This window comes from Gopherus flavomarginatus, chromosome 20 (assembly GCF_025201925.1).
Source record: "Gopherus flavomarginatus isolate rGopFla2 chromosome 20, rGopFla2.mat.asm, whole genome shotgun sequence".
In the NCBI taxonomy this organism is placed as follows: domain Eukaryota; kingdom Metazoa; phylum Chordata; order Testudines; family Testudinidae; genus Gopherus; species Gopherus flavomarginatus.
In genome coordinates, this window is record NC_066636.1 from 1,440,415 (window position 1) to 1,468,252 (window position 27,838).

General features: G+C 60.2%; 2 protein-coding genes across 5 annotated transcripts; both read right to left on the reverse strand.

Moving 5' to 3' along the window:
* Positions 1-741: 741 nt before the first annotated feature.
* On the reverse strand, positions 742-15,033 carry LOC127038027 (C3a anaphylatoxin chemotactic receptor-like). Of its 4 annotated transcripts, none has more exons than XM_050930353.1 (2): positions 14,844-15,033; positions 742-2,516 (listed from the first exon to the last, which is right to left on the reverse strand). In XM_050930353.1, exon 2 carries the CDS (start codon positions 2,506-2,508, stop codon positions 1,465-1,467), a length of 1,044 nt encoding a protein of 347 aa, XP_050786310.1. In that variant the 5' UTR covers positions 2,509-2,516; positions 14,844-15,033; the 3' UTR covers positions 742-1,464. The 4 variants fall into 4 exon arrangements, with proteins under 4 accessions (XP_050786310.1, XP_050786311.1, XP_050786309.1 ...); XM_050930354.1 differs by lacking the exon at positions 14,844-15,033 and adding an exon at positions 9,446-9,456; XM_050930352.1 differs by lacking the exon at positions 14,844-15,033 and adding an exon at positions 4,230-4,588.
* A 6,821-nt stretch (positions 15,034-21,854) lies between these two features.
* On the reverse strand, positions 21,855-27,492 carry LOC127038029 (ly6/PLAUR domain-containing protein 3-like). The gene is made up of 5 exons (XM_050930357.1): positions 27,426-27,492; positions 25,680-25,811; positions 24,775-24,945; positions 24,541-24,684; positions 21,855-22,351 (listed from the first exon to the last, which is right to left on the reverse strand). The coding sequence occupies exons 1-5, from the start codon at positions 27,490-27,492 to the stop codon at positions 21,855-21,857; spliced, it is 1,011 nt and encodes a 336-aa protein (XP_050786314.1).
* Between the last annotated feature and the right edge of the window lie 346 nt (positions 27,493-27,838).

A 27,838-nucleotide genomic window follows, 5' to 3' on the forward strand; every position in this document is an offset into this window, starting at 1 on the left:
CCAGACCCACAGCCCCCTGGGCTCCCCCCCGCAGCTCTGCCAGTGACCCTCATGCCAGACCTGCAGTCCTCTGGGCTCCCTCCCCCAAGCTCTGCTGGTGCCCCTCACTCCCGACCCACAACCTCCTGCCAGTCCAGCCCTTGCCAGCTCTACCAACGCCCCTCACTCCTGGCCTCCAGCCCCCTGGGCTGCCCCCCCTGCAGCTCTGCTGGTGTCCCAGGTGGATCACAAAGCAGCAGGTGATAGACTGGGAGGTGTGTGGCTGGCAGTTCTGACCCCCAGACTGTGGTGTCTCAGGCACACAAGGGTTGGTGGGGCCTCCCAGACCTGGGGAGCAAGCTCAGGACTTCTGGCTCCCAGCCCCCCCGCTCTAACCACTAGACACCACTCCCCTCCCAGACTAGGGGAGTGAACCCAGGAGTCCTGGCTCCCACCCCCCCCGCTCTAACCACTAGACACCACTCCCCTCCCAGACCGAGGCAGTGAACCCAAGAGTCCTGGCTCCCAGCCCCCCCGCTCTAACCACTAGACACCACTCCCCTCCCAGACTAGGGGAGTGAACCCAGGAGTCCTGGCTCTCAGCCTCCCCGCCCCCACTCTAACCACAACCTCTCCTGTGCCGATAGCACTGAGTCACAAGGAGCCCTTTGTCTCTGGCTGAGCCGGGCCTGCGCTGGGGGGTGCCAGGCTCCCTCCCCCGCATCGGGGCTGGGTTCACGTGTAGCGAACAGGCCAGAGACGTTCAAGGAGAAGCCGTTGTTTTAATGGGACGATCCATGGTATGAGTTTGTGAGGACTCAGACCAAACTGCCTTGGAACAACCCGGCCCCCTGGCTGGACTCCCTAATGGAATCAGAGGCACATTGGTGGGGCAGGTGGGATGGATGGGTGTGCACGAGGTGGATCTGTGTGTGTGTGGGGGGAGCATTTGGGGGGGTGGGAAGGTAGGGTGGGACTCTTCGCTGCTACCCAAGCTGCTGTCTGTTCTGCAGACCCACAGACAAGTCTCTCTAGCACATTGGCGGGGCTGGTGGGATACCTCGTGGCTGGGCGTGGGAGGGGCTGTGTGTGCATGCGGGGGGCTGTGTGTGTTGGGGGTGGGCAGAGGCTGTGTTTGTGGAGCTCTTCCCCTGAGTGCTTTGGGGGTGGATGGAGGAGTCTGGTTCTAGGACAGCTGCACTCACGTTGGTGAGGGTAATGGGATGAAGAGAGGCTGGAGGTGGGGGACGCAGAGTGTGTGTGTGTGTGTGTGTGTAGCTCTCTTTGCTGCTGTCCCCGCTCTGGGGACGTCTGCAGGTCTCAGGTCAGGAAGAAGCACATTGGTGTTTGCAGTGGGATGGCTGAGGGCTCCTTTGGCATCGGTCTCTGCACTGCTCTCTTCGCCACTGCCGTCCGTGCCAGGGCACCCACCTCACGCAGTCCCTGCCTCCCTCGGCCCCACAGGCCCCGCTTCCTCGGGGTCTCTCAAGCCAGGTTGGGGGACACCGAGCTCTGGGCCAGCCCGTCAATGGAGGAAGCTGCCTCCTTCCTGCGGCTGTGGGACCTGGCTGAGTAGGCAGTGTCCTCCAGCAGGGCCCGGCGGAAGGCCCCGGCCAAGCTGGTCCGTCCCAGCGCCCGGCGGAACTCCAGCCCCATGAAGAAGTAAAGGACGGGGTTGGCGCAGCTGTTGAGATAGGCCAGGGAGGACGCGAGCGGCAGCCCCACGGCCATGGCCTGGCCCTTGACGCCCGCCAGCTTGAGGAGGAGGAAGAGGTGGTAGGGGGCCCAGCAGAGGAAGAAGGTCACCACAATGGCCGCCATGACCTTGAAGGGCTTCCTGGAGCGGACGGTGGCTGGGCGCCGCCTCAGCACGGCTGCTAAGGCCCCATAGCAGGCCAGGATGATGGCGAAGGGGGCCAGGAAGCCGCAGAGCAGCCGGAGCAGATAGAGCGTCAGCTTGGGCCCTTCTCCCAGCGTCAAGGAGCACTTGAGGCTGTTGGTTCTCCCCTCCGGCACCAGGTTGCGGTATAGGTAGAAGGGCAGGCTGGCCGCGGCGGCCGCCCCCCATGCCCCGGCAGCGGCCGCCCACGCCAGGCGGGGGCCCCGGCGGTTCTTGGACCACACCGGGAAGGCCACGGCTGCCAGGCGGTCCAGGCTGACGGCCGCCAAGAGGAAGACACTGCAAAACATGTTAAGGTACTTGATGAAACTGGTGGCCTGGCAGAGGAAGGCACCGAAGGGCCAGTGCCCGCGGTAGAAGGCGTTCTTCACCAGGGGCACCACCCGGCTGACCGAGAAGATGAAGTCGGCCACTGCCAGGTTGAGGAACCAGATGCAGTTGACAGAGTGGCCGGCCCGGCGAGCCGTGAGCCAGATCACCAGCCCGTTGCCCAGCGAGCCCCCCACACAGACCACGCTGTAGAAGACGACCTGGACTAGGTCCATGACTGCATTCAGGTCAGGCTTGGCCTTGGCAGGAGAAGGGCCAGGGCTGGTGAGCCAGAGACCGGAGGAGACATTGGCCTCCATGACAGGACCTGAGACAGAGAGAGAGAGTGAGAGTGGGGGGAGGCCTTTCCCCCGGCCGGTGCCCCTGAAAGGGGAGATGCCCCATGCCCCATTCCCTGCCCCCTTGAGTCAGCCAGTCCCCCACCTTAGAGCCCGATTGGGGCTGGTGCCCCCTAGTGGGGAAAGGTCCCATGTCCCATTCCCTGCCCCACTGAGCCAGCCAGTCCCTGCTCTGGGGCCAGCGGCCCCTAGCCAGGGAAGGGTTCACATCAACCCTCTCTTGAGGTGGGGCCAGGTTTATTTGCATGGCCAGGCTGACCTGCGTCTTCCCCACCTCCCATTGTCCACCTCTGGGCTCCCAGCCAAGGGCACCAAGAGCGATGGAGCTATTAGTGGTGCGGGGGGACGATCGCCCCCCTGGCAGCCCGGGAGTACGTCTGTCTCCTTGTCAAGTGTCCCGAGCTGTGCGTGGACAGAGGGCATCATGGCAACGTCCACACCTGGCTTTTATCACTGCCCTCCACCCCCCGCCGGCTGGCATGGTGCCTCTCAACCAGGAAAAGGGGAAGTAACCCTGTGCAAGGCTTCTAGGATGCCTGGGTTCTCTCCCTGGCTCTGTGAGGGGAGGGGGAGCCCCACACAGCCCCTGGCTCCCCCTGCCGCCTGGCCTGGGTCAGTCTGACCCTGATGGGGCAGCCTTTGTCCAGCTGCAGGGCAAATACACACACACACACAAACACACACACACGGAGCTAGGGTGTTATAATGCACATGCCATGTCACAACTGACACACAACATGTGCGCGCACACACAGAAAAACACAGACTGATTGTTATCACACACACAATGTCACAATTGACACATAACGTGCGTGCACACAGAAAAACAGAGTGATTGTTATAACACAATGTCACAACCGACACACGTGTGCACACACACACAGAAAAACAGAGTGATTATCACACACACAATGTCACAACCAACACGTGCGCACACAGAAAAACAGCGATTGTTATAGCAGACACACAGCATCACAAGCGACACGTACACACACACAAAAACACAGCAATTATCACACAATGTCACAACCGACACAACATATGCACACACAGAGAAAAACACAGCGATTGTTATAAGACACAGTGTACATACATACTCAGAAAAACAGAGCGATTGTTATAACACACAAAGTCACAACTGACAAACATCGTTTGCACACACACACACAGCTAGAGTGTTATGCACACACAGTCACAATCAACACAACGCATGCACACAACACACACAGAGCGATTGTTATAAAACACAGGCACAGCTGACACACAATGCGTGCACACACAACACATGGAGTGATTGTTATAACACACACAGTCACAACTGACAAACATCGTGTGCGCACACAGAACTAGAATGTTATAACACACAGTAACAACTCACACACACACAGAGCTAGAGTGTTATGCACACATAGTCACAATCAACACAACGCATGCACACAACGCACATGGAGTGATTGTTATAATGCACAGACAGTCACAGCTGACACACAATACGTTCACGCAGACACACACGGACCGATTGTTATAACACACACACCATCACAACTGACACACAAGGTGAGCACCCCCCATGCACAGAGATCGAATATTACAGCCCCCCAGCCCAACCCGCCCGTGTTCCCAGTCCAGCCATGACAGGGGCTGTGTGGGGCCCAGGCTGGCGTGGCCGCCTGCCCCGTTACCTGCGGAGGCAGCGCCCGCCAGCCCCGTCTGCTTGTCGCTGGCTCTGAGTTTATTTTCCAGGAACCCAGCGGCCGCCAGACGGTCACCCGTCCCCACCCCCCACCCGTGGTTGGGCCCAGCCAGAGCGGATGTGCTGGGGGCGTGATGTGTGAAAAAGGAGAAATGGGCTGGGGAGGGGGGGACACTGCCTGTTGCTGCCAGCTTGGGGGCTGTGGGGTCAGGGCAGGGCCGGCAGCAGAGAACCCAGGTGTCCGGGAGGAGCAGGTGGAGACACAGGGCAGGGCTTGCTTAGGAGTCAAGTGTGACCAATTGGGGAGGGGGAGGATTCCCAGAATGCACTGCTGCAGAGCGGCCAAGTGAGGTGTCAGGCAGCTCCCAGCATGCATGGCTGCCCCATGGCCAAGGGCGGCAGCGTTCCCAGCATGCACTGCTCCCCTTGGCATGGCAAGGCCTTAGGGCACTGGGCTGGTCTTGCCTGGTGGGCATCTCGTCAAGGGGCCCAGCTGCCCCTCACCCACCTCTGCCCTGGGTTCTCACTTCCTCCCCAGCTGGTGGGACAGGAAGCCGGGTTCTTTTATCCCCCGGTGAAAACTTCCCCGGGGCAGGGGCCTCGGTTCCCCTTTTCACATCTGAAACCAGAGGTGTCTTCTTCCTGCCACCTGCGAGCCAGGCTGGAGCGGAGCCCAGCCCGCCATGCCCGGGGAAAGAGACCCTCAGCTCCGTTTGCCCACCCTGGGAGGGGAGTAGGGCTAGCCCCTTGCTCTGGGCCCCTGGGGCCCCCACCCCCAGGGGGAGCAAGGCCCCCCAAACTCTATCCAGTGACTCCCCACCAGCGTCACACAGGAGGTTTATTGACTGTCTGCACCCAGCCCAGGCAGGTCTCCGGGCCCTTGGCCTGGCCAGTCTCAGCCCCGGTCAGCTGGGTCTGTGCCCATCCCCATGGGTCTGGCTGCACCTTGTCCCCTGCCCAGCGCCCTCTTGCCAGCTGAGCCCCCTAAATCCCCTCCCCCACCAGCCCCTCCTCCGCCCTCAGTCCCAGGTAAACAGGTCACCTGGGCCCCTCTCTTCCGTCCCTTTTTCCCCCCGGTCAGGTCCCCGGGCCCCTCTCTCCTCAGCCCATTGTCCCCCCACTGGCTAGAACTGGCTGGCTCCCAAGGTTGGGGGCATCCTGGTTACCAGTCACTGGGTCTCCCATCTCCAGGCCATTGTCTGGGTCCCAACTCCTCGGCAAGTCCCCTGCAACAACATGCCCCCTCTCCCTTTACACACACAGCACACAGGGAAACTGAGGCACACACAGTGCTCCTGCAAGAGTCTCAGAAAATCCCCCACTTCATCACAAACACACACACACACAATGTCACAGCTGAAATGCAACGTGTCAGCACACACACAAAGCTAGAGTTTTCTACCGCACACAATCACAACTGACACACAGGGTGTGCACCGCTGCCCCTACGCACAGAGATCGAATATTACACACCCTCCAGCCCACCCCTGCCCATGTTCCCAGTCCAGCCATGACAGGGGCTGTGTGGGGCCCAGGGTGGCGTGGCCGCCTGCCCCGTTACCTGGGAAGGCAGCGCCCGATGGCCCCGTCCGCTTGTCTCTGAGTTTATTTTCCAGGAACCCAGCGGCTGCCAGAGTGGCACCGCTCCCTGGATTTGGCCCCCAGCCGGAGCAGGATGTGTGAGGATGCACCAAAAAGGAGAACTGGAGGTGTGTGTGCGGGGGGGGCACTGCCTGTTGCTGCCAGCATGGGGCTGCGGGGGGGCATCAGGGCAGGAGCTGTGGGGTCAGGGCAGGGCTGGCAGTGGGGAACCCCGGTGTCCGGGAGGAGCAGGTGGAGTCAGTGGTGAACTGGAGCTAGTTCCCACCGGTTCCCAAGAACTGGTTGTTAAATTTAGAAGCAGGTGTAGAACTGGCTGTTAAAGGGGCGGGCGGGTGGACAAACTCCGGTCCGCAGGCCACATCTGGCCCGCAGGACATCCCGTCTGGCCCGCCTGAGCTCCCAGCTGGGGAGGCTCCCCCGGCCCCTCTTCCGCTTCGCCGGCCTCGCAGAGCCGCAGCGCGCGGGGCCGCCGGAGTCAGCGCTCTGGGCAGCGCGGCAGCTCCTGCCTCTTGAGCAGCAAGGTGTTGGGGGGGGGGGCGAGCTCCGGCGGCCACGCGGGGTCCATGCACGCTGCCCAGAGCAGGCCGGGGCTGGGAGAGGGATTGGATAAGGGGTGGGGGGGCGGTCAGGGGATGGGGTACGGGGGGGTTGGGTAGGCATGGGAGTTCCGGGGGTCTGTAGGGGTAATGGTGGAAGGGGCTGGGAGAGGGGTTGGATAAGGGGCAGGGGGTGGTCAGGGGATGGGGAACGGGGGGGTTGGGTAGGTGTGGGAGTTCCGGGGGTCTGTAGGGGTAGTGGTAGAAGGGGCTGGGCAGTCAGGGGACAGGGAGTGGGGTGAGTTGGGTAGGGGATGGGGTCCTGGGGGGCAGTTAGGGTGGGGGGTCTCGGGAGGGGGTGGGCAGGGGATGGGGTATGGGGGGGTTGGGTAGGCATGGGAGTTCCGGGGGTCTGTAGGGGTAATGGTGGAAGGGGCTGGTAGAGGGGTTGGATAAGGGGTGGGGGGCGGTCAGGGGATGGGGAACGGGGATTTGGGTAGGCGTGGGAGTTCTGGGGGTCTGTAGGGGTAATGGTGGAAGGGGCTGGGAGAGGGGTTGGATAAGGGGCGGGGGGTGGTCAGGGGATGGGGAATGGGGGGGTTGGGTAGGTGTGGGAGTTCCCGGGGGTCTGTAGGGGTAATGGTGGAAGGGGCTGGGGCAGTCAGGGGACAGGGAGTGGGGCGAGTTCGGTAGGGGATGGGGTCCTGGGGGGCAGTTAGGGTGGGGGGTCTCGGGAGGGGGTGGGCAGGGGACAAGAAGCAGGGAGGGTTGATGGGTTGTGGGTTCTGAGGGGGGCAGTCAGGGTGGGGGTTCTCGGGAGGGGGTGGGCAGGGGACAAGAAGCAGGGAGGGTTGATGGGTTGCGGGTTCTGAGGGGGGCAGTCAGGGTGGGGGGTCTTGGGAGGGGGTGGGCAGGGGACAAGAAGCAGGGAGGGTTGATGGGTTGCGGGTTCTGAGGGGGGCAGTCAGGGGCAGGACGTAGGTGGGGAATCGGTTGTTAAGATTTTGGCAGCTCATCACTGGGTGCAGACCCAGGGCAGGGCCGGCAGCGGAGAACCCAGGGGTCCGGGTGGAGACCCAGGGCAGGGCTGGCAGCGGAGAACCCAGGGGTCCAGGCGGAGCGGGTGCAGACACAGGGCAGGGCTCGCTTGGGAGCCAGGTGTGACCAATTGGGGAGGGGAAGTGTTCCCAGCATGCACTGCTCCCCTTTGCATGGCAAAGCCTTAGGGCGCTGGGCTGGGCTTGGCTGGGGTGTCTGCTCTGCCTCAGTTTCTGGGGGGTGATCGACACCCCCACTGCATCCCTTCCCCCAACCTCCACCCCACCTCTTCCCCCAAACCCCCACCCCATCTCTTTCCACCCCCTCCGCCTCCACTGCAACCCTTCCCCCAACCCCCACCCCACCTCTTCCCACCCCCTGTCCGCCCCCACTCCACCCCTTCCCCACTGCACCCTCTCCCCACCTCTTCCCACCCACCCTGCCTCCACTGCACCTCTTCCCCCAACCCCCCTCCCCACCTCTTCCCACCTCCCTCTGCCCCCACTCCACCCCACCCCCACTGCACCCCTTCCCCACCTTTTCCCCAACACCCCTCCCCACCTCTTCCCACCTCCCTCCGCCCCCACTGCACCCTCTCCCCACCTCTTCCCACCCCTGCTGTGCCCCAGGCCCCGCCCTCACTGCGCCCCTTCCCCCAAACCCCTCCCCCCCTCTTCCCACCCCCACTCCACCCCCTCTGCACCCCTTCTCCCAAGCCGCGGTGGGCAGGAGGTGCTGGGAGTGAGGGGGAGGAGCTGATCTGTGGGGATGCCGGTGGGTCCTGAGCACCTACTATATTTTTTCCACGAGTGGTCTGCCATCCCTTGCCCACTTCTCTCCTGAGCTTTTGCTTCCTCCCCGATGGGTGGGATGGGAAGCCGGGTTGCTTCATCTTCTGGTGAAAAACTCCCCTGGCCCCAGAGCAGGGGCCTCGGCTTCCCCTTTCCAGCTCTGAAACCAAAGATATCTTCTTCCTCCCCATGCGAGCCAGCCCACCCCATCTGCTATGCCCGGCTAAAGAGACCTCTGGCTCCCTTTGCCAGCTCTAGGAGGGGAGTGGGGGCTGGTGGTTAGAGCAGGGTGGGCTGGCAGCCAGGACTCCTGGGTTCTATCCCCAGCTCTGAGAGGGGAACAGGGTCTAGTGGTTACAGCAGGGTGGCTGGGAGCCAGGACTCCTGGGTTCTCTCCCCAGCTCTGAGAGGGGAGTGGGGGCTGGTGGTTAGAGCGGGGTGGCTGGGAGCCAGGACTCCTGGTTCTCTCCCCGGCTCTGAGAGGGGAGTGGGGGCTGGTGGTTAGAGCGGGGTGGCTGGGAGCTGGGACTCCTGGGTTCTATCCCCAGCTGTCTCACTGATTCACCATGTGATGGTGGACGAGTCTCACCTGTTCTTTTCTTAGATGGCCACTGGGAATGCCAGAGCCACAGCCCCGCCCACTAAAAGGCATGGCACCGCCCATGGGAGGAGCTTACCAAGCCCTGCCCACTAAGTGGCATGACTCCGCCCAGAGGTGGGGCTTGCAGAGCTCTACCCCTCTGGCTGTGCCATCCAGGTGCCACCCCCCCAAGTGCTAAATTCCCATTTGCTGCCTTTGGTCTTTCATAGGAACCCAAGCTGCTCTGGCAGCTTTATTCGCATTTTGGGGGAAAGGCTCTTGCCAAGAGGGCGGAAGAATCGAAAGCTCGGGGAGAGGGCGGGGAAGTTCTGGCGTGTAACACAGAGCATGACTTTCAGGATGCTTATTGGAGGGACTCTTTTTGCTGGCTTTTGTCTGCGTGGGATAGGATACAAAGGAGATAAGGAGACGCTCTCTGCTTATTGGGTGGACTACTTCTTTTGAGTGAAAGAAGACGTAATAAAAAGGGGGCGTAATAAGGCACAGCCCTTGTATTTAAAGGGCACCACTTCCCCATGTGTGTTTCAGGGACTATATTTTGTGGTGGAAGGCCACAAAACAGAGTGCAAGAAGGTGACAGAGTGTAGTCCTGAATAGGATGGAGCTTGATTTTCAGATTTTTAAGGGGATATTTTACCTTTTATTATTTGGCGGAAGGACACACACACGTTATGGAGGAACGTCACAGGGCTTCTGTATGAAAAGGGCAGGGCTGCCCAGAGGATTTTGGGGGCCTGGGGTCTTTGGCGGTGGGGGCCCCCACGAGTCTTCGGGGCACTTTGGCGGCAGGTCCCAGAATGGAAGGGCCCGCTGCAGCCGAATTACTGCCGAAGACTTGGCTGCAGTTTGGCGGCGGGTCCTGCTTCGGCGGTAATTCGGTGGTGGGTGGTCCTTCCGCCCCGGAGCGGAAGGACCCCTTGCCGGTGAAGACCGGGAGCAGAAGAAGCTCCGGGGGACCGGGCCCTGCGAGAGTTTTCCAGGGCCCCTGGAGCGAGTGAAGCCTGGAAAAGGGCCTGCCTTTCAGTTTTTTTTTTGAGGGACTATTTTTTTGGCAGATGGACACACAATCAGAATATATTGAAAGTAGATCCGGCTCTGTATAAAAAGGCTCCAGTTTTGAGACCTGTGTTTTGGAGGACTACTTTTGTGGTGGAAGGATGCTCAGTAGCTGTCCTGTGAAAGTAGAGCCGGCTCCTGTGTAAAGTGGGCTGGATTCCCAGAATTCCTTTTTTTTTTTGGATGGACTATATTAACTGGTGGAAGGATACACCAAACAGTGAGGTGGTTGATGTAACAAAAGTAGATCTGAGCTTTCTGTATAAAAAGAGCCTGGTTTTAGGATTCACTCTGTCCTGGTCTGAAAACCAGGCCCCAAAATGGTGGCCAGGTGGTGGTATCCATGGCAACCATCATGGCCACAGCCTTGTAACAGCCCTGCCCACCCTGCGGGGTGGCGGCCAGGGGTATCACTGAGTTCCTGCAGCATGGGAAAGGAGTGTGGCCTGTTATTGCTCCGGTGTGGCCAATGACGGCAAGAGTTCCCAGCATGCTCCTTTGCGGTGTGACCCATAAGCTCCCAGCATGCACCGCTCCGGCATGGCCCATGGGTTCCCAGCATGCACCGCTCCGGCATGGCCCGTGCTGATGACGACAGCTCCCCACATGCACTGCTTCAGCGTGGCTCATGGGCTCCCAGCATGCACTGCTCCAGCTCAGCCCAGAGAGATGACGACAGCTCCCAGCATGCATTGCTCCGCCATGTCCCATGGTCTCCCTGCATGCACTGCTTCAGCATGGCTCTGGGCTCCCAGCATGCACTGCTCGGTGCCATCCCACAGCTGCCCCCACTCCGCTCGCATGGGATCCTGGCCCCTTCCCCTGCCCCATCACGGCTGCATCATCCGCAGCTCAGAGGAAGTGGTGGAGCCCCGCGAGCGGTTGCGCCGGTGTCCACTGCCCGAGCCCAGCGAGTCCTCGGCCATGGCGGCCTCCAGCCAGCGGGCGCGGCTGCTACCCCGCAGCCCCTCCTGGAAGCGGCGGCCCAGGAAGGCGTAGAGCAGGGGGTTGAGGAAGCAGCTCAAACAGGTGAGGCTGAAGGCCAGGGAGGAGCCCACCTTGATGGCTGCACTTTTGCCTGCCCAGCCGTGTAGGAAGTTGAAGATGTGGTAGGGCAGCCAGCAGAGGAAGAAACTCAACACCACGGCAGCCACTACCTTGGCCGTACGGTTGGGCCGGCGGCCCCGGTGCCCAGCCCGCAGCATCACGACCACGTGGCAGGCTGTGATGACCAGCAGCGGTGCCAGGAAGCCGGCCACAAACCGCACCACGATCAGGGCCTGCTGCCGTGCCACCATTGTCGCCACGTCCCCAAAATTGTTGATGCAAGAGCAGCGCTTGCCCCGGCAGTGCACCTGCCGGAAGACCAGGTAGGGGGCTGAGAAAGCCCCGGCCAGCACCCAGGCCACGACGGCCGCCCCCCAGGCCCAGCGCGGCGTGCGGAACTGCTGGGCCCAGACAGGCCGGGCCACCAGCAGGCAGCGATCGGTCGAGATGAGTGTCAGCTGGAAGACGCTGGCGAACATGCTGAGGAAGAGGAGGGCGCCAACGGCTTTGCAGAGGAAGTTGCCAAAGGCCCAGTGATGGCCCATGGCGGTCTTGGCGGCGTAGAAGGGCAGCAGCAGGGAGTAGAGCAGATCAGCCAGCGCCAGGCTCAGGAACCAGATCGAGTTGACCGTCCGGCGCATGCGTAAGCTGGTGACCCAGACCACCAGGCCGTTGCCTACCATGCCCAGCAGGGAGGAGACCATGAAGATGGCCACCGAGAGCTGGTCAAGGATGTTGGAGGTGGGCACGGTGCTGTTGTTGGCCATGGGTGAGGTGGCATTGCTGGAAAGCTGGGAAGAAGTGACCGCTTTAGCACGTGGCCTGGCCGGTGGTCTCACTCCCAACTAGGATTGCCAGGCATCTGGTTTTCTCCATGCCTGCCTCGGCGCCGCACGGCTCCTGGAAGCAACCTCCGTATCCAGCTCCTAGGCACAGGGGCTGCCAGGGAGACTCCGTGTGCTGCTCCCGCCCTGAGCATCGGCTCTGCAGCTCCCATTGGCCGGGGGCAGTGCCTGCGGGAGTGGGCAGTGTGCACTGCACAGAGCTGCCTGGCTGCCCCTGCACCTAGGAGCCGGACATGGTGGCTTCTTCCAGGAGCAGCACGGAGCCAGGACAGGCACGGAGCCTGGCTTAGTCCGGCTGTGCTGCCAGCTTGGATCTGCCTGAGGTAAGAGCCGCCCGGCCGGAACCTGCACCCCAAACTCCTGCCCCAGGTCGGAACTCCCTCCTGCACCATAACTCCCTCCTGGAACCTGCACCCCCTCCTGCAGCCCACCCCCAGCCCTGACCCCCCTTCGTACCCTGCACTTCCTCCCTCTGCCGCAGCCCTGAGCCCCCTTCTGCACCCAAACACCCTCCCAGAGCCTGCACCCCATCTTCCTGCCCCAGCCCTGAGCCCCCTCTTGGAGCCCACACCCAAACTCCCTCTTGGAACCTGTACCCCCTCCAGCACCCAAACTCCCTCCCAGGGCCTGCACTCCTTCCCACACCCCCTCCCGCACCCCAACCCCAGCCCAGAGCCCCCTCCTGAGCCTCAAACCCCTCATCCCACACCCCGCTCAAGAGCCCACACCCCCAGCTGGAGCCCACAGCACAACTCCCTGCCCTAGCCCAGTGAAAGTGAGGGAGGGTGGGGGAGAGCGAGCGACAGAGGGAAGGGGGAGGGAGTGTGGGGGGGTGAGGCCTTGGGAAGGGGTGGGGCAGGGGACAGGGCTAGTGTGTTCAGTTTTGTGCAGTTACAAAGTTGGCAACCCTACTCCCGACCCGCAGCCCCTGCTGTCTCCCCACACCTCTGCCAGTGCCCCTCCACTCTCGACCTTCAGCCCCTCCGATCCCAGCCCCTCTCCTCACCCAGCTGTGTGGGTGCCACTCACTCCTGACCCACAGCCCCTGCTCTTCTGCCCCGCCCCCCCAGACAGCTCCGGGACGTCTTGTCTCAGCAGATTTCTGTTCCCTGGCGCTAACCTCGTGTTCTCCGGAGTGCTACCCTCCCCCACAGCCTGCTGTGCCACACACAGCCAGCCCCCCTGGGGTGGGGGGGGACCAACCCCCGGTTTGTGCTACAGGGCCCTGTCCTTTGGAGAGTAACGCAGCCCCTCTTGAGCCGCGGCTATGGGGGTCTCCTAACTCTTCCTCCTGCCCAGCTTCAGTAGCATCGACCCCAACTTGTACTAGAGGAAACTGAGGTGAAAGAACTTTCTGGTGGTCACACAGAGAGTCAACGACAGAGCCGGGGAGAGAACCCAGGAGTCCTGAGTCCTAGCCCACCTCGCTCTAATCACTAGACCTGACTCCTCTCCCAGATCCGGGGAGAGAACCCAGGAGTCCTGGCTCCCAGTCCCCCCAGCTTTAACCACTATCTCCAACTCCTCTTCCAGTGCTGGGGAAGAACCCAGGAGTCCTGGCTTCCAACCCTGCTCCAATCACCAGTCCCCACTCTCCTCCCAGAGCCAGGGAGAGAACCCAGGAGTCCTGGCTCATCCGCCATACCCTGTTATACAGTAGCCCTCTTGCTCCATTCACCCCCTGAGCCAGTTGGGCTGGTCTCTAGCTGTCCTGCGGGTATTTGCCTGATTTCAGTCATTCCCAGTTTCCTGGCCAGCAGGGAGCTGTGGCCGTCTAGCCTGACCCCCCGATAGCCCAGGCCTTAGGCCACCCCGCAAACCATCCCTGGAGCCACTGTTTTAGGAAAACTCCCAGTCTGAACTGAAAATCTGCCGAGGATGGAGGATCCCCCACGGCCCTGCTGCTTGGTCCCAATGCTTAATCCCCCGCCACCCCGGTAAAAACTGACCAGCCCCGATCAACTCTCTGCTCCCTGTGTAGGGACGGACAGGCGGAGGTCATGGCACCCCGGAGCATGTCCTGGGCTCAGCACAATAGCTGGAGCCGCAGGCATTGCTCTCTCTGCAGCAGGGCTTTGAACCCTCGGGGCTCCGCTCTGACCCCTCTCCGACTGACTCGGTGCTCCAGAGCCAGACCCAGACCCAGGGCTCGGCAGTGTCACCCCCGGGTCAGCTCCAAAGGGAAAATCCCCTCTCTGCTCCTCCTTGAGATCCCAGGACGGTGTTAGCCCCAGTCCAGCCAACTCTCTGCCATCGCCCCAGATCTGTTCCGGAGTCGCTGCCCGCAGGGGAGAGCCCCTGGCTGATGTTTGCAGTTCCTCGCCGCAGGCGGGGACATGCGGATGTGTTAAAATGCCCGGCGTTTCCCCACACGCTCTGGGTCCCTGCCCCGGTCCTCTCAGGATTTCCCGATTTCTGGGGCCTCTGCTGAAGTTAGCTGGGAGGGTTTGATATTCCCGTCCCGGACACTGATCCCAGTTGTAACTAGTGCAGGACACGACCCAGTTCCCGTGGGACCCCATTGGAGACCCCCGCCCACTTGAGGATGAGTCCTTGGTTACAGGTGAACTCCAATGCCCCTCGCGCTTCCCCTGACCCACAGGCTGGCTTGGGGGCCTGATGCCTCTGGACATGCCCAGTGCTGGGGCAGCAGCCTGCTGAGAGGGACCCAGGAGTCCCTACGCACACCCCTACTCCAGTGTTAGAAAGGTGGGGCTGGAACTGAGGACTCCTGGGTTCTCTCCCTGGCTCTGGGAAGGGAGTGGGGTCTAGTGGCTTAGAGCAGGGGGGCTGGGAGCCAGGACTCCTGGGTTCTATCCCTGGCTCTGGGAGGGGAGTGAGGTCTAGTGGTTAGAGGGGGAAGGCTGGGAGCCAGGTCTCCTAGGTTCTCCCCCTGGTTCTGAGGGGGAAGTGGGACTCTGGGTTCAATTTGTTGGCTGGACAGTGGGGCAGGTCTCTGGTTTCTCTATCTGGGCTGCTGGGAGGGATGGGGACATGGGCTCCCCCCATCTCTGGTGCTGGTAGAGGGCTGTCCCTGCTGCATGGCCAGCTCCCTGCAATCTCTGTCAAATCAAGGCTTGGACTTACCTGCCCCCAGGCTCTGGTGGGGAAGGGGGACGCCATGGGCCAGGGAGCTGTGGTTGGAGATAGACCAGAGTTTGTTCCTCTCAGCTCTGTCTGCACTCCCGGGGCTGGGTCTCTGCAGGCTGTGCGGAAGGTAGAAAGTTGAGTAAAGCCAGGGCACTGGCAGGAAGCGATTAGATGCGCCCCTTCTAAGGGGGAGTGTGGTCCCCGCCCCAGAAGAGCAGGGCTGAGAGCAGGAGATCTCAGGTGTGGAGGACAGGGGCAGTCCTAGGCTGGTGTCTCCTGAAGGGGGCTGAGTGGGTCCAGGGGGTTGGGGGGCTGGATATCCTGGGTCTCCTACAGCCTCCGCAGGTATAGAGGTCTCTGACGGATGAAGAACCAGGATACTGGGGGGAAAGGAGAGGACCATGCGCCTCTAGGTGCTGGTGCCCAGGATGGATAACAGCTACACTAGTGCTGCTGGCAAATGGAGCTGCTCCCCATAGGGGATAATGGCTATATTGGTGCCGCTGATTTTGGGGCAGAGATGGTCTCCTGCAATGCATCTGTGCAGCGCCTGGTGCAGCAGGGCCCCGATCCTGAGAAGGGGCCTGACTGCAACACAAGTGCCTCCTGACGGCGATGGCTGGGCCTGGTAGTGCCCTGTGGCCTTGGCCTGGATTTTCCTTGACAAAGCTTCGTAATTGAAGCTGCGTCATTGTGTCTCTTCTGGCATCATGTAATGCCAGGGACTTGTGGCCGAGGTGCCTGGGACTCAGGACTCCTGGGTTCTGTTCCCGGCTCTGCTGCAGGCTCCCTGTGAGAAACCAGCCATGTTACTTCCATCCCTCCTACCTCGGTTTCCCCATCTGTGCAAGCAGCTCACAATGTATATTTCACAGTAAGGTGTCACCTAGAGATCTGGTCTGAGCTCAATGCCCTGTTGTGCCAGGTGCTGCAGAGACAGTCCTCACCCAGAGAGTGCCCAATCTAAATAGGCAAAGGCTGGAAGGGGAAACTGAGGCAGCAAGAGGGGAAGAGATTTGGCCAAGGTCACGCAATATGTTGGTGGTAGAGGTAGGGAGAGAACCCAGGAGTCTTGGCTCCCAGGCTCCCCTGTTCTAACCGCTAGACCCTACTCCTCTCCGAGAGCCCAGGAGTCCTGGCTCCCAGCCCTATGTCCTTACTAGATCACATTGCTTGTCTAGCTAAATTTCACATCAGCCCTTTCTTATGCACAAAGCCAGGCCTGAGCATCCCTCCGGCGCCAACACAGGAATCCAACCTGCGGCTGCCATCTACACCAGCTGTAGCAACGATTCTCCTGGCCTATGGCTGTTGGGATGGGCATCGGCCTCTGAGCTGCTAGCAGGGCGTTAACCCTTCAGGTGCTGCAGGGAGGCCGGGTTGCAGCAGCCTCAGCAGCAAATTGTTCTTGTGCAAGAAGATAATTATCTGACCGTGCTCTCGTGCGTCTCGAGCTGGGGTTTTGATTTCAACACCGTGTTTCCTGTTTTTCAGGAGTCCCCCTCTGCTGGAGGGCATCCAGGAGCTGACACCCCCACCCCGAGATCAAGGGCTGGGGGTCTGTCAGGGGCAAACACTGATGGGGAACAAAATCGAGGCCAGACCCCAGCTGGAGGTCAATCGGCCTTAGCTCCAGTGGAGTCAATGGGGCCAGACCTCAAGCTGGGATCATAGAATCATAGAATATCAGGGTTGGAAGGGACCTCAGGAGGTATCTAGCCCAATGCCCTGCTCAAAGCAGGACCAACCCCAACTAAATCATCCCAGCCAGGGCTTTGTCAAGCCGGGCCTTAAAAACCTCTAAAGAAGGAAATTCCACCACCTCCCTAGGTAACCCATTCCAGTGCTTCACCACCCTCCTAGGGAAATAGTGTTTCCTAATATCCAACTTAGACCTCCCCCACTGCAACTTGAGACCATTGCTCCTTGTTCTGTCATCTGCCACCACTGAGAACAGCCGAGCTCCATCCTCTTGGGAACCCCTTCAGGTAGTTGAAAGCAGCTATCAAATCCCCCCTCATCCTTCTCTTCTGCAAACGAAATAAGCCCAGTTCCCTCAGCCTCTCCTTGTCAGTCATATGCCCCAGTCCCCTAATAATTTTTGTTGCCCTCCGCTGGACTCTCACCAATTTGTCCACATCCTTTCTGTAGTGGGGGGCCCAAAACTGGACATAATACTCCAGATGTGGCCTCACCAGTGCTGAATAGAGGAGAGAAATCACTTCCCTCGATCTGCTGCCAATGGTCCTACTTATACAGCCCAATATTATAGAATCATAGAATATCAGGGTTGGAAGGGACCTCAGGCGGTATCTAGTCCAACCCCCTGCTCAAAGCAGGACCAAACCCATCTAAATCCCAGCCAGGGCTTTGTCAAGCTGGGCCTTAAAAACCTCTATGGATGGAGGTTCCACCCAGTTCCCTCAGCCCCTCCTCATAAGTCATGTGCTCCAGCCCCTTAATCATTTTTGTTGCCCTCCGCTGGGTTCTTTCCAATTTTTCCACATCCTTCTTGTAGTGTGAGGCCCAAAACTGGACACAGTACTCCAGATGTGTCCTCACCAGTGCTGAATAGAGGGGAATGATCATGTCCCTCGATCTGCTGGCAATGCCCCTACTTATACAGGCCAAAATGCCATTAGCCTTATTGCCAACAAGGGCACACTCTCAACTGATATCCAGCTTCTCATCCACTGTAACCCCCAGGTCCTTTCCTGCAGAACTGCTGCCTAGCCATTCGGTCCCTAGTCTGTAGCAGTACATGGGATTCTTCCATCCTAAGTGCAGGACTCTGCACTTGTCTTTGTTGAACCTCATCAGGTTTCTTTTGGCCCAATCCTCTAATTTGTCTAGGTCCCTCTGTATCCTGTCCCTGCCCTCCAGTGTATCACTTCCCAGTTTAGTGTCATCTGCAAATTTGCTGAGGGTGCAATTCATCCCATCAGCCAGATCGTTGATGATGTCAATTGGCCGGAGCTCCACTGGAGTCAATGGGGCCAGATCCCCAGCTGGGGTCAATCGGCTGTAACAGCACTGAATTTACATCAGTTGGGGATCTGGCCAGATTGACTTTAAATCTGTATGTAGAGGGGGAGCCCAGGGCTCGGCTAGCAGGGGCCTGTGGGTCAGGACTGCGGGGCACTGACAGAACTGGGGTGTGAGGGGAGCCAGTGCTCTAGGCACACACTGAAGCCCTGCTGCCCTGGCCTAGGACAGACTCAGTTGCAAAAAGCTCCCTGGAGACGGGGGCCTGAAATCTGTCTATCAGTTCTTATCTCGTGCCTTGATCAGAGCAGAAACCTCACGGCTGCTCCGGAGAAACTGCCTCTGATACTCTGCGAGGCGGGAGGTTTCTCAGTTGTTCAAGGTGATTGGGAGATACCGAGCTGAAGAGTCGATGAAGCAGATCATGCTGATAGCTACGGCTTCCTTTCTGAGGCCTTTGCTGGGGTATCAGGGCGCAGGGTGTGACCCACCTGCTCAGGACTGGTGGCACTGATGTGCGTGATGCTGCTAATTTCATCTTGTGGGCCGGTGTTTGCAGAGCTCCTGCCTTGCGGCCCGGTGAGCACCTGTACCCGGTGTGCGGGCGACACAGCCCAGAGGTGGGGCAAACGGGGCCAGGTAGGGCGATGGAGACCCTCTCTAGGGGCCCGAATGCCAGAAAAATTGATCTTTTGGGGCAGTGGCTAGAATCCTGGTCTGCCCATCACCGTGGCCTCTGGGGACCTCGCAGTTTTTAACACATTGATCCTAGCCACCCTCCCCGCCCCACATTGTAGAACTGATAAATGAAATTGTTTTTAATTGTTCACTTTATTAATGTAACTTCTGTTCACCATTTATTATACTTGCCTACATTGTAACTTCTGTTCACTGTTTGCCATTCACTACACTTGTCTATATTGTAACATCTGTTCACGGTTTGCCATATTGTAATTCAAACCCCATTTTAAAACATTCACCCCATTTTGTAAAAGCTTCCTCCAGCCTTCATTTTTGCAAACTCTGTTGTAATCTTATTAGTTTAGTTTAGCTTTGTGACTGAGGTATGTATGGATGATGGAATCAACCTCCAGCCCCAACCTGTCCTGATGAAATAAAGTTCAAACCCCACTGGCTGAAGATGCAGACAAGAGCCCTAACAAAGTAGGAAGTGTCCACCCTAAACAGAAAAGGTCCAATAGAAGGAAGATCAAAGCCAGGTCCCAGGCTGAAAGTCAGGCCTGCAATTGATGGGTGATCAATCACCAAACCCAGAGGCAGCGTGACACAACAAGACCTATAGACTCTGGATTCAAACTAAAGCCTACAGAAAGGATGGGTGAGATGGGAGACTTTGGAGGGTAACATTCTGCTGCCAACATGGAAGGGGATCCGTGCATACCCAACAGAGACCCAGCTTGTCCTTATGCCCGACTTTCCCCCGCAGTTAGCCGCCACAAGCTACGAACTCAAGCTGCAAAATAGTCCTATGCAGCATCTGATGGGTGTGTGTATGTGTGTGTGTGGGGGTATTAGATATAATGTGTGTGTATAAGGACTAAGATATTAGTTATTGGTCATAAATCAGATTGTTATAATAAATGTGGCATCTTTGTCTTATCCCCTGAAAAGATCCTGTGTAGTTGTGTCTGTACAACACCGTGGGGCTATCTCTAAATTGGTGGTGGGGAAACTGATGCACGGAGTGCCTCTTGCCCGAGGGACTGCATAGTGAGGGTTGGAACCCAGGTGTGCTGGGTCCCAGGCTGCCCCAGTCAGGATTTGGGCCCTGATTCAAGCTGCATTGGGGTGATGCAAGGGACCATTCCAGCCTAGGAACTATTGAAGGACTTGTAGTAAAGGGTTTGGGTTGGGACCCCAGACAGTAGGATTCAATTCCTAACCCTTACATTGAGTTGCTGGGCGTCCTTGCTTCAGGGCCTCTCTGTGCCTCCGTTTCCCATCTGTAAAGTTGGGCGTAATCATCCTTCCCTATGTAGTATGTGCTTCAGGACAGGGAGTGTGTCTGGCCTGACTGGGGCTCCAAGCCCAGTCCAGGGGGGTTTGTGCAGTGCCCAGCGTGGTGGGGGCCCAGATCAGAAGTGATGCCCCCTAGAGGGGAAAGTCCCCATGTCTCGTTCCCCATCCAGCTGGGGATCTGGCCCTACTGATGCTAAAAGAAACATTTTCCTTAAATAGAGCAGGATGGGGACGTTAAGGCAGCCATTGACAAAAAATCAGACCCCCCAAAGAAACAGAGCTAGACCCCTTTAAACACAGCTACAATCCTTTTATTAATGAGCCTTTAAACCCTTCCCTGGGAATTCCCGGCCCCCTTCCCATGGCAAGAGTTGAATCTCTGAAACTATTTACATTGGGAAGGGCAGCTGCAGCTGCGCCAGCTGGGAGAATGATTCAGGGATGCCTCACCTGCAGGCTCCAGGGCATGTGCTGAGCTGAGAGGTCAGGAAGGGGAATATTGCACAGTGAGGGGGTGTAATTGGGCCAGAGGTTTTAGGTAGCAAGGACACCAGGGTGGATGGGCCCATGGGTCTGATCTGGGTGGGGGGGGCAGGGAGAAGGTGGGATATTGGGTTGGATGGGCCTGTGGGGCTGATCTGGGATAGTCCCTATTGCCCCAGTGGGGCCGTGAGGAACTCATTGACCCCTCTGCTCTCTTAGCACTGTCCCCTCCTTCTCTAAGCTGTGCCACCTGGGCTGGTGGAAGGATGGGAAGCTGTGCTGGGACCCCCATTATTGGGGCTAAATACCCAGTGGGCGAGATGGTGGGTGGAGGGGGGGGGAGTGCCCAAGCCCACCAAGCCATAAGGATGAGCCCTCTCAATGCTCTTTCCTTCCCATTGTTGTGCCCCGGCCACTGCGTCTATGGCCCACGTGCTGGTGGCCAGCTTGTTGCGTCATCTTCCACAACCAGCCTTGTGTGTGTGTGTGGGGGGGGCATAGACTGTGGGTCCTAATGCTGAGGCCCAGAAAGCTGTTAGAGGCCTGAGTTGCCTTTGGTGCCATGGCAACGGGACCCACCACCCTGTTGGCCGGAGACAAAATGGCTGACCCAGACTAATGGCAAGATGGCTGCTGCATGTAGTCCTGTATTTGCTTTGGAGCAGCCTTGGGACTTTTCCCCGGGGAACGAAGACCAAGCAGTGGCCACCTTCCCTAGAAAGATGTCAACTGGTGTTGCATAAAGAAACAAGATGGCTGCCCATTGTTGGCGGATAACACGAAAGCTCGTGGCAAAATATGCGCCTGGGTGAGGTGAAGAAGGGACGGGATCCGCTCAAGCGAACAGAAAATGGCGGCCGTCACAGCCCTCCCAAGACTGGGGTCAAACTAGGCCAAGTAGGAACAAGATGGCCGCCACGCACAGGCTGAAGACAAGCCTGAATTTGCTGCGCTGCTATAAGAATGTGGCCTGCACTATGGGAAGGCAACATGTGGGAATTTGTTCTAGAGGGCAGGGGTAGTATGGCTCTTCCCCCTCCATGTTGTTTCCCCCCCATTTAAAAAACAAGCTGGCCACTGCAAGTAGGCAAAACTAGGCCACATGCAACCAAGATGGCTGCCTTGTGCAGGCTGAAGGAAGCCTGGATTTGGGGTGGTGCCTCGAGAAGGGCTCCCTGATGGTAAAAAAACACTGTGGAGACTTTGCGTGAAGGGGGCAACCACAAAAGATGCCCTAGAGGGACATCAAGCCACACCGCTTCCAGACCAAGATGGCTGCTGTGGGGAGCCAGAAGGGAAGGCCAGGTGTTGTGAGGACGGGGCTCTGACGCACAGAGATGCAACCTGCAAACTTAGCCCCGCTTGGCGGCACAACAGGGCCGACCTGGCCTGACATCAAGAGTGCTGCTCAACTAAGAAGATGGCTGCCGTGCATAGGCCGAAGCCAGGCTGGAGTTGAAGAAGTCAGGGGGAGGCTGGCCAACGGAGCGGGGATGGGGGCGATAGGGGGGTGAATGGGTGGGGGGCATCTCGTGCCATTTCCCCTCCCTGGTGCCCTCTTCACAGGAGCAAGGCGGACCCGAGCAAGACCAGCCAGGCTGAGGCGCTCAGCCCCGCCACACCCCCCTTCCCGCCGCTTGGCAGCTTGACGCCTGGGTTGTTCCGCCGCTCGCCCGCCGTGGTGACGTGGCGGTCGTCCCGGATGAGGTCCTCGTGGTCCTCATGGTCCCCGTGGTCTGGCGGCAGGGGCGTGGCAGCGGCAGTGACCGTGGCGGTGGCAGTGACTGTGGTGGCGGCAGCGACCATGGCGGTGACCGTGGCAGTGGCTGTGGCATTAGCTGTGGCGTTGGCGCCCGTGGTGTTGGCCCCGGGGCCGGGCATGACCTCCAGCGGGGGGATGTTGGGGGCGAAGAAGGTCTTGTTGGCCAGGTCCCTGTTGCAGAGGCGGCCAGAGCAGCAGGAGCCCACCAGGTTGACGGCTGCGCTGCCCCTCGCCTCCTTGGTGCAGTCCTTGTTCTGCACGCAGCCCTTGATGGGGCGGCTCAGGGAGAAGTTGCCTGGGGGAGACGGGACGGGGGAGAGTCAGGGGAGGCCCTTGGCACTAGGGGTGCTGTGCTGCAGGGAGCAGGGTGGAGGCCCTCTCCTGGCCGTCGGTGCTGGCCCCAATGCACCACTAGGGGGTGCTGTGCTGTGTCAGCAGGGTAGGGGCCCAACCCAGGCCATTGGTGCTGACCCCAATGTACCACTAGGGGGTGCTGTGCTGTGTCAGCAGGGTAGGGGCCCTCCCCAGGCCATTGGTGCTGACCCCAATGTACCACTAGGGGGTGCTGTGCTGTGTCAGCAGGGTAGGGCCCTCTCCTGGCCGTCGGTGCCGGCCCCAATGCACCACTAGGGGGTGCTGTGCTGTGTCAGCAGGGTAGGGCCCTCCCCTGGCTGTCAGTGCTGACCCCGATGCACCACTAGGGGGTGCTGTGCTTTAGGGAGTGAGGGGCACCTCCCCTGGCTGTCAGTGCTGGCCCCAATGCACCACTAGGGGGTGCTGTGCTGTGTCAGCAGGGTAGGGCCCTCCCCTGGCTGTCAGTGCTGACCCCGATGCACCACTAGGGGGTGTTGTGCTATAGGGAGTGGGGGGCACCTCCCCTGGCTGTCAGTGCTGGCCCCAATGCACCACTAGGGGGTGCTGTGCTCAGTGCTGGGTTTACAGTGGCGCCAGTGGCTCCATGGAGCCGGCCCATGTTCGAAAGGGGCCCTGGCCTGCTCCGCTTGCACTGTGCCCCGAGACCCCGCTGGCTCCCCCTACCCACCCCCTGCTCTTCTCTGCCCCCTGGTCCCACCCCCTGCTCCTCTCTGCTCCCGGCCCCACCCCCTGCTCCTCTCTGCCCCCTGGCCGGACCCCAGGGCACCTCCGGGCAGTCTCTGCTTCCCACCACCTGTGGACCCCACCTGGCTCCCCAGAGCTGAGCCGCCTGGGACTGGTGCAGAAGCTCGGCCAGTCTCAAGCCCAGGGGGGTGGGGGGGAGGGGACACAGGGTGGGGGGCTTGGCTGGGCCCCTCCAGGCAGGTGGGTCCTGAGGGAGCCCAGTGGGGCAGGTCCTGGCCTGGCTGATCACACCACTCCCAAGGGGCCAGAGCGATTCCCGGCCCCAGGACCAGCCCGGCAGACACAATCCCCTCCCAGCAGGGCCGGTGAGTGCGGCCGGGAGGCAGGGGGTGGAGAGTGGGTCTCTGGGGCTGCTGGGCTGTGGGGGGCGGGGGAGGATCTGTGTGTGTTGGGGCAGTAGGGAGTGGGGGGTGCTGGGCAGTGGTGGTGGGGCTGGGGGTGCAGGGCAGGGGTGGTGTGCAGGGCGCTGTACATTTGTGGGGGGGGTAGTGGGCATAGTGGGTCCGGGGGGCTCTGGCCAGAGGGAATTGGGGGGGTGTCCCGGTGGTGGTGGGGGGCTGTATGGCACGGCATGGACCCGCCCCCAAGGGGAAGGGGCAGGCTGGCAGCACAGGGCTGAGTGGGCCAGTGTGCGTCAGGCAGCTGCCGGTCTGTAACTAGTGCCCTGGGCTGGGTGGATCGGGGCCAACCCTGCCAGGCCTCATTGCCCCTGGCTGGCCCCTCGCTCTGGGGACCGACATCCCCACACCAAGCTCTATTGCCCCATGGGGGTCCACAGATAGGTGTGGTGCCAGTTCCACAAAAGGTTAATCCGGCCCTGGCTGTGCTGTAGGGAGTGTGTGGGGGAAATGGGGTGCCCTCGCCTGGCTGTTGATGCTGGCCCTGATGCACCACTAGGGGGCGCTGTGCTGTAGGGCACGGGGGACCATCCCCTGGCAGTCAGGGCTGGCCCCATGCACCACAAGGGGGCGCTGTGCTATGGGCCTGGGGCCCTCTCCTGTCAGTCAGGGCTGGCCCCATGCACCACAAGGGGGCGCTGTGCTATGGGCCTGGGGCAGGGGGCCCTCCTCTGTCAGTCAGGGCTGCCCCATGCACCACAGGGGGGCGCTGTGCTGCAGCAGAGGCAGCCTTTCCAGGCATGGGGGGATGCAAAGCCAGAGCACAATTTGCAAAGATCTGCCAGGCCCTTGGCCCCCATCGGGGCGTGAACCCCGGTGTCCCGGCCAGCCTGCTGCCGTAGTGATTGCACCCGGCTCCCCTGAGCCGCCCTGGCTTCCCGCCCGAACTGGCTCCCCACGGTGGCCAAACAGCTGCCGCGCCTCTCCCCAGAGGGGGCTGCCTCCGAGTGTCCCGTCCAGGCCTCACCGACTCTCATGGTGACGTTGCCGTGGAAGCAGCCCTGGTACCCGTCGTAGCACTTCACCACCGTGGTGTTGCCAGGGGAGCAGGCCTCGTTGCCTTGGCAGCTGTAGCACTCCAGTCCGTTGGGCACCCGGGCGCTCTCGTTCCCTGGAGACCGGACAAAGAGGGGGCAGTTAGAGAGGAGGAGGTGGGGGTCGGCCCCTCCCTACACTCCCACTCCCCCGGTGGGGCACTTACCCATCGGCTGCAGCGCCATGGCCTGGATGTCCAGCCGGGAGTTGCAGCGGCTGCTGTTGCAGTTGTGCACCTGGGAGAAGGCGAAGATGCCGTGCAGGTCCACGCCCTTGTCGTTGGTGCCCGGTCTGCCCAGGCCACAGCCCTTCTCGCCCACCAGGAACTGCCCATGGCCTGGGGAGACAGCCGGGGGGTGAGCGAGCCGGCAGAGAACCCAGGCGTCCTGGTTCCCAGCTTCCCCCCTCCCCCACAGCACTAACTCCCCTCCCAGACCTGGAGACAGAACCCAGCCCCCCTGCTCTAACCCATTACATCCTACGTCCCTCCCAGAGCTGGGGAGAGAACCCAGGTGTCCTGGCTCCCAGACCCCCTTGCTCTAACCACTAGATTCCCCTCCCCTCCGAGTCAGGGAGAGAACCCAGGCGTCCTGGCTCCCAGCTTTCCCCCTTCCCCGCAGCCCTAACTCCCCTCCCAGAACTGGAGACGGAATCCAGTCCCCCTGCTCTAACCCACTAGATCCTATGTGATGTCCCTCCCAGAGCTGGGGAGAGAACCCAGGAGTCCTGGCTCCCAGCCCCTCCCGCTCTAACCACCAGCCCCCACTCCCCTCCCAGAGCCAGGGAGAGAACCCAGGAGTCCTGGCTCCCAGCCCCTCCCGCTCTAACTACTAGCCCCCACTCCCCTCCCAGAGCCAGGGAGAGAACCCAGTGTCCTGGCTCCCAGCCCCTCCTGCTCTAACCACCAGCCCCCACTCCCCTCCCAGAGCCAGGGAGAGAACCCAGTGTCCTGGCTCCCAGCTTCCCCCTCCCAGACCTGGAGACAGAACCCAGACTCCCCCCACTCTAACCACTAGACCCCACTCCCCTTCCAGAGTTGGCTTCCAGTCCTTGCCCCGAGGGTTCACTCACTCCATTTCACGGCTGCCACGGTTTCCATGCACAGTTGGGTGTTGTCAGGACACGAGATAGTCTTCATCTTCTCCGGGCTGCAGCCGCCGTCACCGCGCTCCACACAGCTGTGGCACTCCAGGGCCGTGGCTCCTTCATTGGGGGGGGGGAGGAATCTCTGTGAAACCCGGCATGGCTGGCAGGCCCGTGGGGGGACCTGCCTGGGTCTGTCCCCGGCGGTGGGGGGACTCCTAATCTCTCAAAGACGGGTGACGTTTGTGCATTTCCCCAGGTAATTTTGCACGGCTGTTTGCACGGCTCTCTCTCCTCTTTGCACGGATTCTCACCTGCTTTTGCGTGCAGATTTGCACCCTTCCCTCACCACTTTTGCACTTTTCCATGTGAAATTGCACGTTTCCCTGTGTAATTCCATCTGTACAATGTTCACCTTTCCCTTGTAATGTTGCATGTTAAATGACACGGAGACACGACAATCGACATGGGATCACGTGAAAGTGAATATGCAAATTTGCAAGGAAAGGTGAAAATTAGCATGTCAAATTACACGGAAATATGACAATTGACATGTTATTTTTCCCCCCTCCCTTGCAACTTTGCCTGTTAATTTTTATGTTGTCCCATGTCATTTTGCATGTCATCTTACATGCCAATTTTCACCTTTCCCACATAACTTGGCATGTCAATTTGGACCTTTTCCTGGGTACCACGTATCCCTGTAATTTTACGTCAATTGTCCCCTTTCCTCTCCTCGTGGATTGTTCCCCAAACTCCTGCTTCATAAACATGCAAGTGGGTGTGTTCGCATCTAATGCCCCTGCACATCTTCAGAGACATTCGGTAGCACGTGTCCTCTCCCCTTTTGCACCAGTTTGAACGCACTAGAAGTGTGCTCCCTTTCCCACCTCTCTGGACTCCCCCACCCCCGGCTCTGTAAATTCATACGGCGGGTGGCCCACCTCCCCACCCTCGTTGCATTATTTCAAGTGCACATTTGCAGAGATTTGCAGCCTTTTCCCTCCTCTTTGCACCATTTTCTCCAGGCATTCCCATGGACACTTGCATGGGGGGGGGTCTCCTTTGCACCATTTGTCTGGGAACTTGCACTTACATTTGCACTTCTGTTTTGCACCGTTTCTCACGAACACTTGCATGGGCAACTGACCTCCCTCTTCACCCCCCTCTGCCGGTGGGTGGCTGTGTCAGCTCCAGGATGGGGATGACCCCACCCCGGGGTGAGGCTGGCGTCCCTGGGAGAAGTCCTCCCATTTGGCACTATGCCCCAGACCCATTCCAGATGGAGCGACCTGTCCCAGCATGCACGGCACTTCTGCCCCCTGCCCCAATCCCGTGGCCCTAACATGGGGAATGGAGTCAGTACCCTGCCCCTAGAACTGTGGTGAGCTGGGGGGGTCCCCTCTCCAGGAGATCCTAGCGGGGAAAGGCCCTGTGCCCCATTCCTTGCCCCCCTGAGCCAGCCAGCCTACCACTCTGGGACTGGATGGGAACCAATGACCCCTAGAGCAGAAAGCCCCCTGCCCCATTCCCCACCAGCCAGCCCCCCGGCCTGGGGCTGGATTTTAATGCCATCACTCACTCATTCTCTCTAAGGAGCCAGGTTTCTCTGCCAGATGCAGCTGAGATGAAAACAGTCCATCAATGTGCCCCGGGCCCGATCGACCCCTCCAACCTGGACGGGAGGGACCGGTGCCCCAGCCCAGCCCCCGGGTGTGCTCCCCGGCCCCGTACCTTGGAGGAGCAGTGTGGCCACCAGCAGGAGAAGGGCACTGGCTCTCGGGGGGCAGGAGGCTCCCATGGCTGCGTCTGCCTGGACCAAGGGGGTTCTCTCGGCTCCCGGCAGCTTCCACGCGACTCCAGCTGCCAGCGCCAAGCTAAGATGATAAATAAGAGGGGGCAGATGGGGCGGGATGTCCCCGCCTCCCCCCTGCACGTCCCAACCTCCTTGGCTTTGGTGTGGGGCCCCAGGCCGGCAATTATTCACGTTGCCTCCCCAGCGCCAAGCCCCAGCGCGTCGGTACCAGGGCGGTGGCTCTCCCAGGAACCAGCCCGGCTGGTCGGGGGAGCGGGCAACGCCTTGGCAGGGCGGCTTCGACGCTGCGGGCTCAGCGCAGGGGGGGAGCAGGAGCCCGGAGAGGCCTTGG

Excerpts from the sequence above, each read along its gene's own strand:
- LOC127038027 (XM_050930353.1), bottom strand. The coding sequence starts at position 2,508 with ATGGAGGCCAATGTCTCCTCCGGTCTCTGGCTCACCAGCCCTGGCCCT.
- LOC127038029 (XM_050930357.1), bottom strand. The coding sequence starts at position 27,492 with ATGGGAGCCTCCTGCCCCCCGAGAGCCAGTGCCCTTCTCCTGCTGGTG. Across the intron at positions 25,812-27,425 it reads GGCCACACTGCTCCTCCAAG|GAGCCACGGCCCTGGAGTGC; the intron begins GTACGGGGCCGG and ends CCCCCAATGAAG. Across the intron at positions 22,352-24,540 it reads CAACGTCACCATGAGAGTCG|GCAACTTCTCCCTGAGCCGC; the intron begins GTGAGGCCTGGA and ends CGTCTCCCCCAG.